General features: G+C 43.8%; 1 protein-coding gene across 1 annotated transcript in view; it reads right to left on the bottom strand.

The window, feature by feature from the left end:
* LOC136864412 (ninjurin-1) overlaps positions 1 to 20,745 on the bottom strand; it is a 79,764-nt gene extending 59,019 nt beyond the window's left edge. Inside the window, exon 1 of the mRNA XM_067141380.2 lies at positions 20,464 to 20,745. Within this exon, the coding sequence (XP_066997481.2) occupies positions 20,464 to 20,502 (39 nt within the window). The 5' untranslated portion in view covers positions 20,503 to 20,745. The remainder of the gene's footprint in view (positions 1 to 20,463) is intronic.
* Between the last annotated feature and the right edge of the window lie 287 nt (positions 20,746 to 21,032).

Below are 21,032 nucleotides of genomic sequence, written 5' to 3'. Positions count from 1 at the left end.
TTCCGTGGTTTCCCACTTCTCCTCCAGGCACATGCCGGGATGGTACCTAACTTAAGGCCACGGCCGCTTCCTTCCCTCTTCCTTGTCTATCCCTTCCAATCTTCCCATCCCCCACCAAGGCCCCTGTTCAGTATAGCAGGTGAGGCCGCCTGGGCGAGGTACTGATCATTCTCCCCAGTTGTATCCCCCGATCCGATGTCTGAAGCTCCAGGACACTGCCCTTGAGGCGGTAGAGGTGGGATCCCTCGCTAAGTCCGAGGGAAAAGCCAACCCTGGACAATAAACAGATTAAGTAAGTAAGTAAGTAACAAACACCCTGCAATATGAATGAACCCTATATTAGCAATTCCCTGTGTCCCTGCTCTTGGGGACACACTTCAAGCACCTAATCTCCGAACGGTGTAGCTTCTCATTCTTGACGGACTATTGACTCTGTGGCCCAGTTCCCAAAATGGACTGAGGTTCTACGTGCTTTCTCCAGGTTACACTATCTACATAACGTGAGTGCTAGCTGTGCCTGCTATCCAAACACGAAAACATAGGAACCTACAGTATATAGAGAGTCTAACGTAGTCGTCTCGTGCCCTTTGCCAAATACATGGTTTCGAATATCTCTGACTTTCGCCTCTGTGGTGTAGTGGTTAGTGTGATTAGCTGCCACTCCCGAAGGCCCGGGTTCGATTCCTGGCTCAGCCACGAAATTTGAGAAGTGGTACGAGGGCTGGAACAGGGTCCACTCAGCCTCGGGAGGTCAAATGAGTAGAGGTGGGTTCGATTCCGACCTCAGCCATCCTAGAAGTGGTTTTCCGTGGTTTCCCACTTCTCCTCCAGGAAAATGCCGGGATGGTACATAATTTAAGGCCACGGCCGCTTCCTTCCCACTTCCTTGCTATCCCTTCCATTCTTCCCGTCCCCCACATGGCCCCTGTTCACCATAGCAGATGAGGACACTGCCCTTGAGGCGGTAGATGTGAGATCCCGCGTTAAGTCCGAGGAATAAACCAACCCTGAGGGTAACGGATTAAGAAAGAAAGAAAGAAAGAAAGAAAGAGTAATAATAATAATAACAATAGGTCCGGTAACCTGGGTGTTCATTACCATCATCAATTTTATTAATAATAATAATAATAATAATAATAATAATAATAATAATAATAATAATAATAATAATAATAATAATAATGTCAGGTGTTTTACGTTCCACTAAATACTTTTATGGTTTTCGGAAATACCGAAGTATAGGAATTGTATTCTTCTGAAGTTATTTTTTATGTGCCGGTAAAGATACTGACGCGAGGCAGGGGCGTACGTCACTTAAAATACCAATGGACTGAGCCGGGATCTAACCCGCTGGCTTCGGCTCTCAAGGCCAGCGCCCTCAGACCGTCATATCATCTCTCTGTTGTTCCCGTTTATTCGTTCACTCGCTCGAAGAAGTCTTCCGCCAGAAATGCACTGCATTTCGAGCATATGATGCTATTCAACAATTCGGAGGTGGTCTGAGTATTAATCATGGTTATTATCTGATTTGATTTCAAAACAATTCTTTACCATGGCCTACAGCTACATTTAACAGATGAGTACAGAACTTGCGAACAACAAGCGTGTTGTAAACCTTCAATATTTATGCAAGATCTCACATGTCTTTGATCACCCGCAGAAAGTTCCTGGGTTGTTCTATATCCGACTATATTGATCTGATATTAGTTATCTCAACAAGAATTCTTTCTTTCTTTCTTTCTTCCTTAACTTATTTACCGTTCAGGGTTGGCTTTTCCCTTGGGCTGAGCGAGGGATCCCATCTCTACCACTTCAAGGGCAGTGTCCTCGAGCTTGGGACTTTTGGATGGCGTATACAACTGGGAAGGAGGACCAGGTACCTCGCCCAGGCGGCCCTACCTGCTATCCTGAACAGGGGTCTTGTAGGGGTATCGGAAGATTGGAAGGGATAGGCAAGGAGGAGGGAAGGAAGCGACCGTGGCCTTAAGGTAAGTACCATCCCAGCATTTGCCTGGAGGAGAAGTAAGAAACTACGGAAGACATTTCGAGAATGGATAAGGTGGGAAAAGGAACCCCTCTACTCATTTAATCTCCCGAGGCTGAGTGGACCCCGTTCCAGCCCTCGTACCACTTTTCAAATTACTTGGCAGAGCCGGGAATCGAACTGGGGCCTCCGGGGGTGGCAGCTAATCACATTAACCACTGAACCACAGAGGCACTCTACCATTTCTACTAGGAATAAATACCGAAGTCTACGCTTTCATTTGGTTTTGTACAGTATACTGTGGTAGCTTTACAATTCTACATCTGTGAGCTCGCATGCGGGAGATAGTGGGTTCGAACCCCACTGTCGGCAGCCCTGTAAATGGTTTTCCGTGGTTTCCGATTTTCACGCCAGGCAAATGCTCGGGCTGTACCTTAATTAAGGCCACGGCCGCTTCCTTCCCATTCCTACGCCTTTCCTGTCCCATCGTCGCCATAAAACCTATCTGTGTCGGTGCGACGTAAAGCAACTAGCAAAAACATGTTCTACATTGTGGTAAAATACGTTTTCACGAAAACAACGAAAAAGAGTTCCACGCTTCGCCATTTTCTTCAGCTTTCCACTTCAGCTCCAGTGAAGCCTCCCCTCCTGGTACTACCTCTCTGATGGGCCTCGGCTTACCAAGAGACAGCTTCTCAGCCTGAAAGTCTGCAGATTATGAGGTCGAACCCACTCGGCCGTTATTCTTGGCTTTCTAGACCTGGGCCGCTCTCACCGTCTGATAGCCCTTCACTTACTTGTTTCCATGAGGCTGAGTGGACCTCGTGCCAGCCGTTAGATCCAGGTAAAAATCCATGACCAGGCTGGGAATCGAACCCAGAGCCTCCTGGTAAGTATCAGGCTCGCAATCCCTGGACCGTGAGTCTAGCAAAATCCAGTGGATACTGGGTTGATATTTAAAGTACAGTTCCGAGCCAGCCTTTCGCTATCTTACACCTAACTCACTACAAATGCCAGTACGAACACCAGAGTCACACAGTTCATAAAGCAGACATCACAAGTACTTAGCACACGAAACTGTTGATGGTAATATTGAAAGAAATAAAAATAAACCTGACTGGACTACGCGGTACGGGTCGTTTAGCTGTAAGTTTCCATGGGAGAGTTGCTGGATTCGAACCCCACTATCATCGAGTGAGTGACTACGCGGTTTGCTTCACAAACAATCGGCTTGCATTCCGGAGATAGCGTATTCAAACCCCACTGTCGGCAGCCCTGAAGATGGTTTTCCATGGTTTCTATTTTTCACACCAGGCAAATGCTGGGGCTGTATCTTAATCAAGGCCACGGTCGCTTCCTTCCCACTCCTAGGTCTTTCCTGTACCATCGTAGCCATAAGACCTGTCTATGTCGGTGCGACGTAAAACAAATTGTAAACAGACAAAGAAAAAAGAACCACACTGTCGACAACACTGAAGATAGTTTTCTGTTGTTCCTATTTTCACACCAGGGAAATGTCAAAGCCTTCCCTGTTCATAGCCCCTTTCTGTACCAGCACGGCCGAAAACAGCTATTAGCCAAAAAACAGCTCTCATGAAACACTCGAAACAGAAGGTGGGATATGAAATAAGTACCTCTGTGAGATACATTAACTGTATTTTTATAATTATCTCAAGGTATGAGATAGGAGAGATAAGCCTCCTGGTTCAAGGTGACAAATCTTAATCCAACGTTAGATGCTTCTGAAATGCGATTAGCAAAAGAAAACAAGGGTCCGCCTATATGGTGTAATGGTTAGTGTGATTAGTTGTCACCCCGGGGGCCCAGTTTCGATTCACGGTTGTGTCCGAAATTTGAAAATTGGTGCGAGGGCTGGAACAGGGTCCACTCAGCCTCGGGATGTCATCTGAATGGAGGGGGGTTTGATTTCCATCTCAACCATCCTCGAAGTGGTTTTCTGTGGTTTCCCAGTTCTCCTCAAAGCAAATGTGGGCATGGTACCTAACTTAAGACCACGGCCGCTCCCTTTCCTCTTCCTTGTCTATCCCTTCTGATCATCCCATCCCCCACAAGGCCCCTGTTCAGCATAGCAGGTGAGGCCACCTGGGCGAGGTACTGGTCCTCCTTCCCGGTTGTGTCCCCCGATCCATTGTCTCACGCCCCGGGACACTACCCTTGATGCGGTAGAGATTGGATCGCTCGCTGAGTCCGATGTGGAAACCAACCCTGGAGGGTAAACGGATTAAGAAAGAAAGAAAGAAAGAAAGAAAGAAAGAAAGAAAGGTATTTTAAAATGAAATTGTTTTCAGAAGAACCTTAACACTTATCAGTAAGAATCACAAAAGAAAATCAAATCAAGAGTTGTACTTGCCTATTAATCTGAAATCGTCATTTTAACGTGGGATCTGGACCTTTGGGAAATACGTATTCATTTTTAAAATCTCAAATTCATTGGCCATGGATCGAAGGAAGGTGGCCTTGGTGAGAGGCAAGCGAATAAGTCACATTGCTATAATTGCAACAGTAGTCACGTAAACCTACGAGTTTGGGTCATTCTGCCTTTAGTCACTTGAGCTGCGTTGAGTAGGTGTAGTAGACGTAGTAGTAGGTGAAGAACATCGGAATATACCTTAACATTAATATTTCATTTTTAAATTGATGTACGTGCCACATTAGGAAATTTCATAGACCAGTACAATTTTCCAATGTACTATAAGTTATTTATAGAATAATAGCAAGATAGCCGTGCTTCGCTACGGCTGAAAGTTATTATTCAAAATTTTACATTTTGGAGAGTCCACTGTCAGATGAGCCTGTAAAGTACGTCCTCAGTTCGTACGTCAAACGGTTTTGGGGGAATGATTATTTATTTTATAATCTACCACTTACTTGAACCCCGTACGGAAGAATTTGAGTGTTTTAAACCATATCTTATTTAACATCTAGAACGTAAAAGCGACCAACCTGTGAAATTTTGTTTTTGTACGTCGAACAGTAATGGAGGAATGAATACTTTTCTAAGAGGTGAATGGTTTGAAATACGTATTAACGTCAAGTGTATAGAAGACCTCCCTTCATAAAAAAAGTGATGTTCATGCCTGAAACGGTTTCGAAAGAATGGATATTGTGTTTTCGATTGTCAACTACTATCTAAACCGCTTAGGGGAAAATATTTTGAAGTATACGTTATTTTACACCTAGGTCATAAAAGAAGACCCTTCTCGTAAAATTACAACTTTGTACGCCCATGGGTTGTGGAGGGATGAATAATTTAGTTTACGGAGCTAACCTCATTTAACACTATAGCGGTGGTACGTCTAAAAATTCCTATTTCACACCTAGGATTTGAAATATATACCGCTATTTGGAATTTTGTATTCTTACGTTAAACTGTTTCGGAGGAAGGAACTAATATATTTGTTTTCGGATCTTAACCCCCCTTTAACTCCCTGAGTGGATAAATTTGTTTCAAACCTCCTGTTATTTAGCACATGGGATATAATTTGACATTTTAACTTCGTAATTCAAACGGTTTCATATAAACGTATATTTTTGTTATCATTCCTCATCCCCCAGTTAAAACTCCTTAGGGGTGTATTGTTTTAAGTCCACCTCTCATTTGTATCCTCATAGAAAGAATTCAACTCCTTTTACACCCTCTTAAGTTGATTTCCTCATCCCCCCAACAAATAATGCGTGTTAACTCTTTCTTAACCTCTCTTCACCCACTCTACCCCCGTTAAGTGGATTTTTCGAAAACAAAAAAATACGTGTTTCTTTATTTTTAAAGAAGATTCCAAATACACATTTTCATGTCTGTAACATCTTCAGTTTTTGAGATATAAGTATCCACATAAAAGGAATTCAACCACCTTTTCCCTTTATTTCACCACCCTTAACAAGATTTTCCGAAAACAAAAAAAACATATTACTTTATTTTTAAAGGAGATTCGAAATACCAATTTTCACGTCTTTAAACTGTTCCATTTTCGAGATAAAGATATACTCATTTTAAACATTCACCCCGTTTTTCACCCCCTTTGCGACGGAATACCAAAAAATCCTCCCTTAGTGAACACCTACATTGTAATATGAATATATCCCCAAACTTTCATTTCTTTATGTCCAGTAGTTTTGGCTCGGCGATGATGAGTCAGTCAGTCAGTCAGTCAGTCAGTCAGTCAGTCAGTCAGTCAGTCAGTCAGTCAGGACATGTTATTTTATATACATATAGATAACCCAGCGAGTTGGCCGTGTTGTTAGGGCCGTGTAGCTGTGAGCTTGCTGGGTCCAAATCCCACTGTCGACAGCCCTGAAGTTGGTTTTCCATGGTTTCCCATTTTCACACGAGGCAAAAACTTGGGCTGTACATTAATTAAGACCGCGACCGCTTCCTTCTCAATCCTAGCCCTTTCCATCTTTGCGTCGCCGAAAACCTTCAATGTAGTAGTGCGACGTTAAACCACTAGCAAAATAAATAAATAAATAAATAAATAAATAAATAAATAAATAAATAAATAAATAAATAAATAAAAACATTTTATTGTCTAGTGGTGGAGCTAATTTGTAAAAAATATTATAATCGTATGCTCCAGATAATAATAATAATAACGTACTTGTTTAATGTCCCTATAAATTTTTAGAGATGCCCCGACGTAGATATTTAACATGCTTAAATTTTACTTAACTCAGCCGGGATCCAACCCGCAATCTTGGCAACAGAAGAATGACGATTCACCGACTGTGCCACCGAAATGGACTGTTCTGAAAGTGGTTTTCCACTTTAACTTGTAACATATGTACAGACCATGGCCACTTCCTTCACATTTTTAGCCCGCAAAGAATTAAAGACCAACATGTCTCAACGTCCCCGAAGGGCCATGGCCTACCAAGCGACCGCTTGCCAGTTCGAAGGCCTGCAGATTATGAGGTGTCGTGTGGTCGGTACAACGAATTCTCTAGGATGCCATTCTTGCATTTCTAGACCGGCGCCCCTATCCCACCGTCAAATAGCTCCTCATATGTAATCACATAGGCTGAGTGGACCTCGAACCAGCCATCAGACCCAGGTAAAAATCCCTGACCTGACCGGGAATCGAAGCCGGGGTCTCCGCGTAAGAAGCAGGCACGCTACCCCCACACCACGGGGCCAGTTCTTCCTCCCACTTAATACAAAATGTCATATCCGCACAGGTTATCAGACATGCTGTCAATAAACGGGGCTTTTGACCATGAGTCCCATCATGAAGAAAATGCAACATAACCAATGATTGCATCTACGAAGGTCATAATATATTGTTTTACACTTTATTTTTTCTACCCAAATGAAGTACATTACACATCAGTTGTTACCTCCACCTTGTTTAAGAAAGGAAAGAAGCAAGAAGCAGATCGGCACCTTGCGTTTATGATCAGCGTTGTAGTCTTCTGTTCATAGGGTCTCACGTTCGATTTCCGACCAAACTGGGAATTTTAGCCGCGTCTGGTTAATTCGTTTATCTCGGGGACTGGTTGCTTATTTAGTCTCAACACATTACACAACACCACACCACGCCACTGAAATACGTAATAATGAGTGCATTACAGGCAGGGCCAATCCACATACACGATGCAGTTCGTATAACAACCCCCCACCCCAAAAAGGCTAGTCAGCACTGAATTGTAGCATCCACGTCTTGAGTCCTCAGAAATTCCGGTGATACCAAATGTAATTCTCAATCACATCAGCACGTGGTACCACGAAAAGCATCCGGCCTCAAACTGCCGACCTAGTCTCCGATTAAGCAAAGATGCCTTCTCAACAATTGTGAGTATAGGAGAGATATATTAATGAAAAATCAAGCAATAATAATAATAATAATAATAATAATAATAATAATAATAATAATAATAATAATAATAATAATAATAATAATAATAATGCCCGCCTTTGTAGTGTAGTGGTTAGCGTGATTAGCTGCAAACCCCGGAGGCCCGGGTTCGATTCCCGGCTCTGCCACGAAATTTGAAAAGTGGTACGAGGGCTGGAACGGGGTCCACTCAACCTCGGGAGGTCAACTGAATAGAGGTGGATTCCATTCCCACCTCAGCCATTCTCGAAGTGGTTTTCCGTGGTTACCTATGTCTCATCCAGGCAAATGCCGGGATGGTACCTAACTTAAGGCCACGGCCGCTTCCTTCCCTCTTCCTTGTCTATCTCTTACAATCACCCCCGCCTCTAGGTCCATGCTCAGCATACCAGGTAAAACAGATTAAGAAATAAATAATAATAATAATAATAATAATAATAATAATAATAATAATAATAATAATTCCTGTTTACCCTGCAGGGTTGGTTTTTCCCTCGGACTCAGCGAGAGATGCCACCTCAACCGCCTCAAGGGCACTTCCTCGAGCGTGAGACTTTAGGTCGGGGATACAACTGGGAAGGAGGACAAGTACCTCGCCCAGGTGGCCTCACCTACCACTGAACAGGGGCCTTGTGGGGGAAGGGAAGATTGGAAGGGATAGACAAGGAAGAGGGAAGGAAGTGGCCGTGGCCTTAAGTTAGGTACCATCCCGGCATTTGCCTGGGGGAGAAGTGGGAAACCACGGAAAACCACTTCGAATATGGCTGAGGTGGGAATCGAACCCCTTGTACGCAGTTGACCTCCCGAGGCTGAGTTCATCCCGTTTCAGCCCTAGTATCACTTTTCAAATTTCGTGGTAGAGCCGGGAACTGAACCCGGGCCTCCGGGAATGGCAGCCAATCACACTAACCATTAGACCACAGAGGCGGACGATAATAATAATAATATTGATTTTACGTCCCACTAACGACTTCTAGAAATTTGTTCTTTACGAGTTATTTTACGTGCCAGTAAATTTACTGACACGAGGCTGATGTATTAAAATACCACCTAATTGAGCCACGGTCGAGCCTGCTAGCTGGGCTCAGAAGGCCAGCGGTCTGTTGCCTAAGCTACTCAGCCCGGCGACAAGGGTGTGGGGGGAGAGGATAGTGTACATACAGACTAATTCTGTAGTCGAATATACAAGAAATTGTCCTTCGCATTAAGATAAACACCAGGAGTATTTTCAAACAACTCGCGTTAGTGACAGACTGTTACTAGCGTATCCTATACATCGAGATATTCGGATCCTAGACGTCACTGACCATCACTACTTTTCAGTAGTATTTTCTGAACAGCCCGCCACTGGCGTACAGTGTTTTGTGTGATTAGCTGCCACGCCCGGCGAGCAGGGTTCGATCCCGGCTCTGCCACGAAACATGAAAAGTGGTACAAGGACTGGAATGGGATCCACTCAGCCTTGGGAGGTCAGCTGAGTAGACGGGGGTTCGATTTCCACCTCAGCCATCCTCGAAGTGGTTTTCCGTGATTTCCCACTTCTCTTCTAGGCAAGTCACGGGATGGTACCCAAATTAAGGCCACGACCGTTTGCTTCCTTCTCCCTTGTCTATCCCTTCAAATCCCCCCCCCCCTTCCATTCCTCAAAGCCTCTGTTCAGTATTAGCATGTGAGGCCGCCTGAGCGAGGTACGCGTCCTCCTTTCCAGTTGTATCCCCCGACCCAATGTCTCACGCTCTAGGACGCTGTCCTTGAGGCGGTAGAGGTGGGATGCCTCGCTGAGTCCGAGGGAAAAACCAACCCTGGAGGGTAAATGGATTAAGAAGGGAAGAATTTACTGAGCAAAGAGTTGTGCATCTGTTTAATAAGTCATACAGGTTTGGAACTTTATGTCTCCTTAAATTCACGAGACAGTCGTCCAGGTAAATCAGACCGGTATGTTACCTTCTACCTTATAGTTACCAACTGAATAATTTCACGAACTGCCTAATGCCAGCAGAAATCTCCCACGCAGTCTGACCCACTTTGACGTCGCACAGGATGTACTGGTCACAGAAATTCCCACGATAGCTTGGTATTGATTAGGAAACATGATCTAGAACTAAACGTTCATTCACAGCAGTCCTTCATAATCCTTTTAAAACCATCAGAATTTTTTTGTCCTTTTCAAAAGCACGCAGGTTTGTAGTTCGATGTGACTGTTGATACCCTGATCATAGCCACGGGACCTTCACTTTTAGGTTTATTTCAAACCACGTGGACGTGACTTTTCATTTGAAAAATCCCAGATGTATTGAATGGGATTGGAACCTCAGCTGTCTTGTTCCAAAGCCTGTGTCATAGCTACCTGGCTGCCAACCCCACCCCCCCGTCCGTATTTCCCTGAATGATCGTCGCTTAGTACAGAATGCAGGTATAACATCGATTATACACGTCATGAATGGTTCGGTGTACACGCTACGCCATGACATGTTATTTCGCGTGAGTTCATTTCAGACCGAGGGGGTATGACGTACTGGAGTTCACACAACAGCCTCTATTGTCAACGTGTCCGGCTCCATCCATGGCTAAATGGGTAGCGAACTGACCTTTGATCAGAAGGGTCCCGGGCTCGATTCCGGGCCGAGTCCCAACGCTATCCTACAGATATGTCTATTCATGTGCTTGTTACATAACTTGTGTTTAGCTGCTTCTTTGTTGTCGAGCGGAGGGAGTCAGAGGCACGATTACTTCCTTCTTCGTCGACTTCTACAACAGACTCAGAATGCCATCTATACCGTTGATCTCACAGCACTGAAGGGATCAATCAGGATACTGAGACATCATTTACGTTCATCCTCATGTTAGCACACTCAATACGACGCGAACCAAAAAAATCTTTGTTTGGTATCGATATTTATATTTTCTTCTTTCATAGCGGTTGTTGGCTATTCATTTTTACATTTCTCGTGTTCTGGATCTTTGTAGCCACTCCTTATTTAGAACAGATAAATAATTAAAAGTATTAACATAATTACCGCATCTCCGGTGAAGTGATTAGTGTGATTAGCTGCACCTCTGGAGCCGGGGTTTGATTCCCGCCTCTGCCACGAAATTTGAAAAGTGGTACGAGGGATGGAACGAGGTTCACTCAGCATCGGGAGGTCACCTGAGTAGAGGGGGTTCGATTACCACCTCAGCCATCCTCAAATTGGTTTTCCGTGGTTTCCCACTTCTCCTCCAGGCAAATGCCGGGATGGTATCTAACTTAAGGTCACGGCCGCTTCCTTCCCTCTTCCTTGTCCATCCTTTCCGATCTTCCCATTCTCCCAAAAGACCCCTATTCAGCATAGCAGGTGAGGCCGCCTGGGCGAGGTAACGGTCCTTTTTCCCAGTTTCTTCCCCGACCCAAAGCCTTACGCTCCAGGATATTGCCCTTGAGGCGGTAGAGGTGGGATCCCTCGCTGAGTCCAAGGGATAACCAACTATGGAGGGTAAACAGATTAAGAAAGAAAGAAAGAAAGAAAGAAGGAAAGAAAGAAAGAAAGTAAAATAAATACGTTTCACTTTGCCATGAACACGATTGTTAGTTGAAATTGGATGTTATTGAGATAAAGGTCCATATGTCTCTACAGCTCTCTCCGATATTTCGATTTTTAAAGTTTTCCTTTTTTTTTTTTAAGAATTTGGTTTATGTCGCACCGACACAGATAGGTCTTCCCGCGACGATGGGATAGGCAAGGGCTAGGACTGGGAAGGAAGCGGCCATTACCTTAATTTACGTACAGCCCCAGCATTTCCCTGGTTTGGAAATGGGAAACCACTGAAAAACCTCTTCAGGCCTGCCGACGGTAGATTCGAACCCACTATCTCCCGAACGCAAGCTGACAGCTTCGTGCCCCAGACCACGCGGCCACTTGCTCGGTTCGACATTACGAGCTAAGCTTGAGGTGGTAAGTAAACGTCTGCAATATCTTCTGCCACACACATCTTGTCGTGACGTGTGATGTCAAGGGAATGTCTGTTCTCTAACGCCACATTATTCGACTTGCTAGCTAAGTCTTCAGCATGTAGGCTGGATGAATCCTCGATAAGCATCACCTTAAGTTATGAAACAGTGCTGTAATGAGCCATTTACCATTGCTTTCTGAACTGAACCAGGAAGTTCTATCGTAAACCCACAGATTGTTGTAAACATTTGCAAGTGAAGTGACTGATGCCCAGCTCCTCGATGGCCTTCATATATTGGAGTTCCACGTGGTCAGCATGACGATATTCTCAGCCGCATTGCTTGCTTTTCGTGGCCGGTCCGCTAACTCTCACATCAGACAGATTCTCAATTTTACTCCCTCACTTCAGAATAAAAATCCATGGACTTGTTGTGAATCGAACACAAGGCCTTCAGATAAGAGCCTGGTACGCTAAACCTACACCATGGGGCTGGCCACTGGTTTTAAAGTATGACTTTTCAAAGCATCGTTACTCTCTAATCATGCTTTAACTGCCAATACTCAGTGCCATGTTGACATCAGCAGCTACTGTAGTGTCATAGCCGTCAGTAAAAAGACAGAGACATCAATGAAACCTACCTTTTGCACTGGCCTGCGTCTACAGATGTAAAAATAGAGCACTCGTCAGGAGATGAAGAGAGTCGGTACAATTTTAATAACGTGCTTCGTATTACAAGTAATACCGAGAGATATGAGTCGTGTGGCTGAAAGCTTACTTTTAGGAGTTGGTGAGTTACGACCCCACTGTCGGCAGCCCTGATAATGGCTTTTCGTTGTTTCTTTAATTAAGGTACAGCTCTGATAATTATCTGATGTTAAAACGGGAATGCAAGTTTTCGAATTATGTATCTCCTGGATACAAGCTTACAACTACACAGCATGTAACTCCTTTATAGAGATAATATATCCGGAAAACTGCCTCGTTCTAATATCCGATGCTTTTGGTGCTTAAGATTTCTCCCCCAAATATCACAGCGATCACATCCAATCCAGGAGCAAGCCTTATGGCGATTATCCTAAACTTAAATGCAATATTTAAGGACATTAATGGCGTATGGCCTCCGGAGAAGCCTGACACCCATAGGCAACCCGCGTGTCTGCAAAGATGGGACCCTACCTAAGATGAATTCTAATGTTGAAGACGGCATACTCACCCAAACCCGAGTCATAGGAATTAATCAACTTAGGTTAGAATCCGACACAATAGGCCTATTTATGGACACTTTCACACAGAGGCTTTATCATACGAGACCACGGTTCAGTGGCCAACTACAATAACAAAATACGTCAGGTTTCATTCTATTCTAGATGCTTATCACCAGATATTCTTTGAAGTACCCTCTGTGTTCTTACACTGAAACAAAGCTCCAGAAATTCGTAAGCTCGGCTATGAGAATTATACCAGAATTGGTTCATAAACAATTGATTAAGTTTATGAATATTCCGTGTGTAAATCATGTACCCGTCACATTCTTCATCATAACTGCTGCTATGTTCAAGTACCTTACCACCTAATTGACTGGGATTCGATTCCCGGATCTGGCATGAATTTATAACGTGTTTGAGGCTCTGGAAGAGGGTGTAACCAGCCTCAGGAACACATATAAGAAGATAATTAGTTTAAACTTCCACGTTTGACCATCCTGGAAGAGGATTTCTTTGGCTCAATTTAAACTTCTAGTTTTGACCATTCCAGAAGTCAATTCCTACAACTTCGCACTTCAGTTCAATGCCAAAGTACGATTTATCATTTAGGCCTCGTCTCTCCCCATCCATATTCTAACAGCATTAATTAAAATACGGACATCAGTACAGATACTTCGTTCACGTAGATATCAGCCATACTTCATACATTGTGACTGTTCCGAGTCCTCTAGCGGAAGTAGGAATATGATTTTAATTTTTGTTGGATAAATAAAACTAATGCAGTAACAATTTGAGGCATAGGCTACATACTCTATTATTAAGGAACACTCTTATTAATACAAGGAAGTAGAGGATTTTAGCCGACTTGCTACCACTCGAATACTCTTTGTACAGGCTCTGTCACATTACGAAAGTTCAAATTCTCTCCTCTGGGAAGTGATTCGATCGGCTTCACGCTTAACTGAGATTTTATTTCCCGTTGTAAATCCGAGCCGGAAATAAGCTCTACACTTCTTTGCTACTAACTATTGTTCTAAAAGTGTCCCTTCATTTTCCTCGCAACTTCCTCCCTTATAATGGCTGTCCGTGGGAAACAACACGAAGTAACAGATAAGAAAATAATGCCTTGTATAAGAAGCATTTACATTCTTTTGTTTCATGTACGGGGCTTTGGACATCTAGATCGCAAGTCCCGTATAATTAGTGTATTCATTTGTACCAGTGGCTGTATTTGTAATTAACTGTGGCTAGGTTTACAAAGGAAGCGGCCATGATAGGTACCATTCTGGTGTTCATCTGAGTTGAAGTGAAAGACGACGGAAAACCTACATCTCAAATGTGTTACCTGAGGATCAGTACATCCTTCTACATTCACCACATAACATTCTTAAACGCATGGAGTGGGGTAAGCCGGACTGTAAGTTGCTCTGTTAACCAGTAGACCGCGGCGGTGGACGAGAAGCATTTACTGCACGTGTTTCCTTCGGTTTCCTTCCCCGTCAGGAAATCGAAAAATTTAAGAAACGAATATTTCCACTTCCGGAGGTGCGCATGGCCCTGAGGTTCACTCAGCCTACACCAAAAATGAGTAACAGGTTAATTCCTGGGAGCAAAGCGGCCGGGCGTAGAACTAACCACTCTACCCCATGAAGTGCCGAGGTTACGGATACTGGAGGCCTTTACCTTCTACCCCTCCAAGGGCCTTCATGGCCTGTACGGAGATGACTTTGCTTTTACTAATAATACCGAGCGAGTTGGCCTTGCGGCTAGGGGCTCGCAGCTGTGAGCTTTGCATTCAGGAGACAGTGGGTTCGAAGCTCACTTTCGGCAGCCCTGAAGATATTCTCACGTTGTTTCCCATTTTCGCAGTAGGCATTTACTGAGACTGTACCTTAATTAAGGCCACGTCCGCTTCCTTTCCATTCCTAGCCCTTTCCTATCCCAGTAGCCGTAAGACATATTTGTGTCGGTGCGACGTAAAGCCAATTGTGATAATAATAATAATAATAATAATAATAATAATAATAATAATAATAATCTATTGCCACTGCCACCTAGTGCAGGAAATTTCATTTGAAGCCATATCAGGTATTTTACTGGGACGTTGAGAATTCCTTTTCATGGTGATATCCAGGCACCTCGATATCTCCTTCTCTCTCTTATGATGAATAGTGCTCGAAGGAACGCAAAATGTATTCTATTCTTCCTTTTCGTTATTAAGGATGTAGGTCACTTCTATACAGGCCACGGAGATCCCTGGAAGAACGGAAAGTAAAGGCTTGTATTATTATGAACCTCGGTGGAAAGTGGGAGAGGGTGGTTAAATCTATGTTGTTGTTTTTTTTTTTGCTAGGGGCTTTACGTCGCACCGACACAGATAGGTCTTATGGCGACGAAGGGATAGGAAAGGCCTAGGAGTTGGAAGGAAGCGGCCGTGGCCTTAATTAAGGTACAGCCCCAAATCTATGTTTGGTCACCTGCACACACAGCAATTAACCTGGTTCCCATTTCTGGTTTAGGCTTTGTGAACTTCAGAACTATGTGCTTCTCCTGAATTGAATGTCTCATTTCTAAATTTTTCTTCTTCCTGACGGGGAATCGAAGCCGAGGTCTTCCAGGTCAACCAAGCCACATGAATTTTGTGAGGCAGCAATGTTAACGCTTCTAGTTGTGACAGTACATATGCCACACTCCCACAGTCTATTTATCAAAATTATTATTATTATTATTATTATTATTATTATTATTATTATTATTATTATTATTATTATTATTATTATTATTGGAGCCTCCGTGGCTCAGGCGGCACCACACCGGCCTCTCACCGCTGGGATCCGTGGTTCAAATCCCGGTCACTCCACATGAGATTTGTGCTGGACAAAGCGGAGGCGGGATTTATTTTTCTCCGGGTACTTCGGTTTTCCCTGTCATCTTTCATTCCAGAAATACTCCCCACTATCATTTCATTTCATCTGTTAGTCATTAATCATTACCCCAGGGGAGTGCGACAGGATTCTGCAGCCGGCACAATTCCTATCCTCGCCGTTAGATGGGGCTTCATTCACTTCATTCCTGGCCCGGTTGAAACTGGAAACAAGCCGTGGGTTTTCATTTTCATTAGCGGTATAATATATTTACTAAGCCTCTCAAAGGACATGTTATTAACTCGTATGGACTGCATTTTTATTTATCATGTTGTTTTCCAATGTTTTGTTGGTTTGTTCTATTTTCCAAACTACAAGAAGTATTCATGCAGACAACCAGATCTGTACTTAAACGACTTGACTACTAAAAGTATCGTATGTATTCAAGAATACACCCAAACACAATCGGAATTCACAATCTGCGACCGAGCAAGTGGCTCCGCGGTCTGGATCACGTAGCTATCAGCTTGCATTCGTGAGATAGTGAGTTCGAAACCCCAACGTTGGCAGCCCCGAAGATGGTTTTCCATGGTTTCCCATTTTCACACCAGGCGAATGCTGGGGCTGTACCTTACAGGTAATGAGGCCACGTTCGCCTCCTTTCCACTTCTAGTCCTTTCCTATCCCATCGTCGCCATAAGAACTATCTGACCGAGTTCGATATCTGCAGTCGCTTATGTGCGGCCAGTATCCAGTATTCGGGAGATAGTGGGTTCGAACCCCACTGTCGGCAGCCCTGAAGATGGTTTTCCGTGGTTTCCATTTTCTCACCAGATAAATGCTGGGGCTGCACCTTAATTAAGGCCACTGACGCTTCCTTCTCATTCCTAGGCCTTGCCTGTCCCATCGTCGCCATAATAACTATCAGTGTGGGAGCGACGTAAAGCAAACTGTAAAAACATCGCAAGCGACGAAGGTTATACTGGGTTGCAAACTCAAACTATCGGTCACAGTCAAGGAAGTTAACTGTGGAAGAGGACATTAGCACATTAGATGCGCCGTGTAGTATAGAAGTACAGTACAATGACATCAACTAAACAGCCATAATTTGTGTTGTCTGCGAGAGATATGTATTTTGGAAACAGTAACAATATCGTCGCGTCGTCGATGTGTACAGATGATTACAGTAAAAGTGATAAGTGAAATTACTGGGAAACGTTCTAAACATTTGTCCCCTGCGAACAGAGGAGTATTACTACTTTCTGTATATTAATAGATATATTTGTTCTAATATTGTCCTCACCGGGTCAAGGGACTAGTTTCCTTACATGAAAAAGGTAAAATGTCACGTAAACCTGGCTTAATTTGTTGGTTACATGCAATCTCCTCTGATCGCCGCTGTTAATTTATGGCTAGAAAAAATGGCGTGGTATTCTTGGGTTAATTTTCATGCAAGTCATAGGAATGATATTTAGAGCATTACGTTCGTATTAAAATATATTGAAACTACAACTAGCACAATAAAACATATGCATCACAAGAACGATCCGGGGCCGATGACCTTAGATGTTAGGCCCCTTTAAACAACAAGCATCATCATCATCCAGAACGATCCATGAACCATCTCTTCTTCTTCTTCTGCTTCTTATTTTGCTACCGCTTTTTTCAACACCTGTGAGGTCGCGGGTGTGAACTGCGTCGCACATGTAGATTTGGCCCTGTTTTACGGCAGGATGCCCTTCCTGACACCAACCCTATATGGAGGGAAGTAATCACTATTGCGTGTTTCAGTGATGGTTGGTAGTGTGATATGTTGTCTGAATATGATGAGAAGAGTGTTGGGACAGGCAAATATACCCAGTCCCCGAGCCAGAAGAATTAATCAGAAGCGATTAAAATCCCCGATCCGGCCGGGAATCGAACCCGTTACCCTCTGAACCGAAGGCCAGTACGCTGGCCACTCAGCCAACGAGTCGGAAGATCCAGGAATCACCACTAGGATTGAATTAAACTGCAGGTTTCTATTAACTGTCAATGAAAATACACGGAGGAAGTGTATTAGCGTAATGGCACAGAATGTATGAAAATGTTACATTACTGTATATCTCTACAGTATTAGTAGTAGGGAATACATGCTATGGGAGACGGTAAATACTGTCTTACATACTGTGTTAAATTAGGCATTACGTTATCTTGGTCCGAATGGGTAGTGCACTTAGTTAGGCATTACGTTATCTTGGTCCGAAGGGGTAGTGCACTTAGGCATTACGTTATCTTGGTCCGAATGGGTAGTGCACTTAGGCATTACGTTATCTTGGTCCGAATGGGTAGTGCACTTAGTTAGGCATTACGTTATCTTGGCCCGAATGGGTAGTGCACTTAGTTAGGCATTACGTTATCTTGGCCCGAATGGGTAGTGCACTTAGTTAGGCATTACGTTATCTTGGCCCGAATGGGTAGTGGACTTAGTTAGGCATTACGTTATCTAGGTCCGACTGGGTAGTGCACTTAGTTAGGCATTACGTTATCTTGGTCCGATTGGGTAGTGGACTTAGTTAGGCATTACGTTATCTTGGTCCGAATGGGTGGTGCACTTAGGCATTACGTTATCTGGGACCGAATGGGTAGTGCACTTAGTTAGGCATTGCGTTATCTTGGTCCGAATGGGTAGTGCACTTAGGCATTACGTTATCTGGGACCGAATGGGTAGTGCACTTAGGCATTACGTTATCTGGGTTCGAATGGGTAGTGCACTTAGTTAGGCATTACGTTATCTTGATTCGAATGGGTAGTGCATTCACCTCCTGTACTCAAGGTTGCAGATTCGACTCCAAACACAAGTAGCAGAAACACGATAGTGTTTTTAGTGTACAAGCTCCTTTAATCCTATCACTGATATTAGAAGAGTAATCTGAGCAGAAACTAGCAGCAAAGTCACTGCGTTAATCACGATTTCATTATTATTATTATTATTATTATTATTATTATTATTATTATTATTATTATTATTATTATCCCCTTTAAGCTCATGTAAGGTATTTCAGGGGTCATTGAATCCACCCTGGCTCATTTTCGGTTTTGGGCGGGTATTGTTTAGGTTCATTTGCACATTAATTTAGCCATGAATTGTACTACCAGCGATCGGAGATTGTGTTACCACGAAATTGAGATAGGTTTACGGGAGATTCCACCTTTTCCATGTGAGAAAACTAGTCTTCCGATCCAGATAGAACAATGAAAATGAAATACCACAGCCTGTTTCCAGTCATTCGATCGTGTCAGGGATGGAATGAGTGAAGCCCCCATCTAGCGGCGAGGATAGGAAATTTGCCACCTGCCGAAGCCTGTCGCACTCCTCTGGGGCAATGATAAATGGCTGAGAGATGAAATGAAATGTTAATGGAGGGTGTTGCTGGAATGAAAGATGACAGCGAAAACCGGAGTGCCCGGAGAAAGAACTGTCTCGCCTCCACTTTGTTCAGCACAAATCTCACATGGGGTGATCGGGATTTGAACCACGGTATCCAGCGGTGAGAGGCTACTGCACTGCCGCCTCAGCCACGGAGGCTTGTCAGATAGAAAAATATTAGAGAAAATATTTTTATACAGAAAATTCTAGTACTCCTGGATGTTGTTCCTGACACAACGCGATTTTTCAGTGAAAATTCCAACCCGAGATTCACCGGAATTCGAATTTTGGCCGTCCGGGTGGAAAACCAGCAGCAAAGGCACTGTGCTAATCATGTTCGCATTGTGGTGATGATGGTGATAATGATGGTATTGAAAATCCACGGCCTGTTTCCAGTCATTCACCGGGTCAGGAATGGAATGAATGACGCCCCCATCTAGCGGCGAGGATAGGAATTGTGCCGGCTGCCGAAGCCTGTCGCACTCCTCTGGGGCAATGATTAATGAATGACAAATTAAATGAAATGATATTGGAAAGTGTTGCTGGAACGAAAGATGACAGGGAAAACCGGAGAAAAACATGTCCCGCCTCCGCTTTGTCCAGAAAAAACCTCACATGGAGCGACCGGTATTTGAACCACGGAACTCAGTGGTGAGAGGCCGGCGCACTGCCGCCTGAGCCACGGAGACTCTGTTATTATTATTATTATTATTATTATTATTATTATTCAAACATTTCTTAACTCCAGAACAGGAGATGAGGGCGATATAATCGACTATTTTACCCAGAAGAAACTTTCCTTGCATTCAGCATTTGGTAGCTGACTGGGCTGAACAGAAGTTCAACTCAGGGCGGTGGAGGAAAAGATAAATGTCCTCGCTATCAGAAGTTCGAAATGTACATCCTTTAGCTGGAATACTGTGGTCCCTTGATATTTAACAGAAAAGCTAGCAAGTTTGCAAGGAAAATAACTTTTGGATCAGAACGCCGCAAAATACATTGGCCGAGAATTCAACTGCAAGCACCTTAGTGAGAAGTCCATCACGGTATAACTGAGCTTAACACTATCGGACACTATATCCCACTGTGTGCATATACCACTTCAAGAATTTTATACACACAGGCTGCACAAAGCTCAGCTTGGATTAAAGACCATGTCACAAAACAAAATTAACTGTAGAACTTGAAGGTATTTTAGATCTTCTCTTCTTCAAACACTTACCCCTCTGCCGCCCTCAGGAGAAATAGCTGCCGTAGACATTGCAGATGGTAGAAGCGTCACCTTGCGTACCGCAGAATGTTAACAAACAGCTTCTAGCAGAGAAGTTAAACAACTGAACTACGACATGCTGTTCACTCTCACCTAGGAATGTGAGCTAGCAACAAACTACAATGAACAAAAATGTGGTGAGAGAAATCGATGTAGATTACGTCACAAAGCGAGCATGAGCCAATGGAAACACGAGTACTCCTTCCAACAGCTACACTAGATTGGCGTGCAGACTGCGATCACTTTCAGCACGAACTGGGACGACAGTTTATAGAAGACACCCACATCGAATTAAAGCACATTAGTCGCGCGTTGTTTATATCCAACTTATGTATGAGGAGTGCGGCGGTCATTATCAGCCGGTGACCTTGAGAACCACCCTCCGACCAGTGAGAGTGTCTCATCTGGAGGTCGCGAGTTCGATCTTAGCTGGCGGCAAGGACTTTCGATACACAGTCCCGGAACACTACCTTAAAAGGAGAAAAGGGGAAGGAGGCTATCTTAGATCACGCGAAGTCTAG

The sequence above is a fragment of the Anabrus simplex genome, chromosome 2, assembly GCF_040414725.1.
Source record: "Anabrus simplex isolate iqAnaSimp1 chromosome 2, ASM4041472v1, whole genome shotgun sequence".
Classification (NCBI taxonomy): domain Eukaryota; kingdom Metazoa; phylum Arthropoda; class Insecta; order Orthoptera; family Tettigoniidae; genus Anabrus; species Anabrus simplex.
The sequence above is the reverse complement of the archived record's forward strand: the minus strand, read 5'-3'. Positions and strand labels throughout refer to the sequence as shown.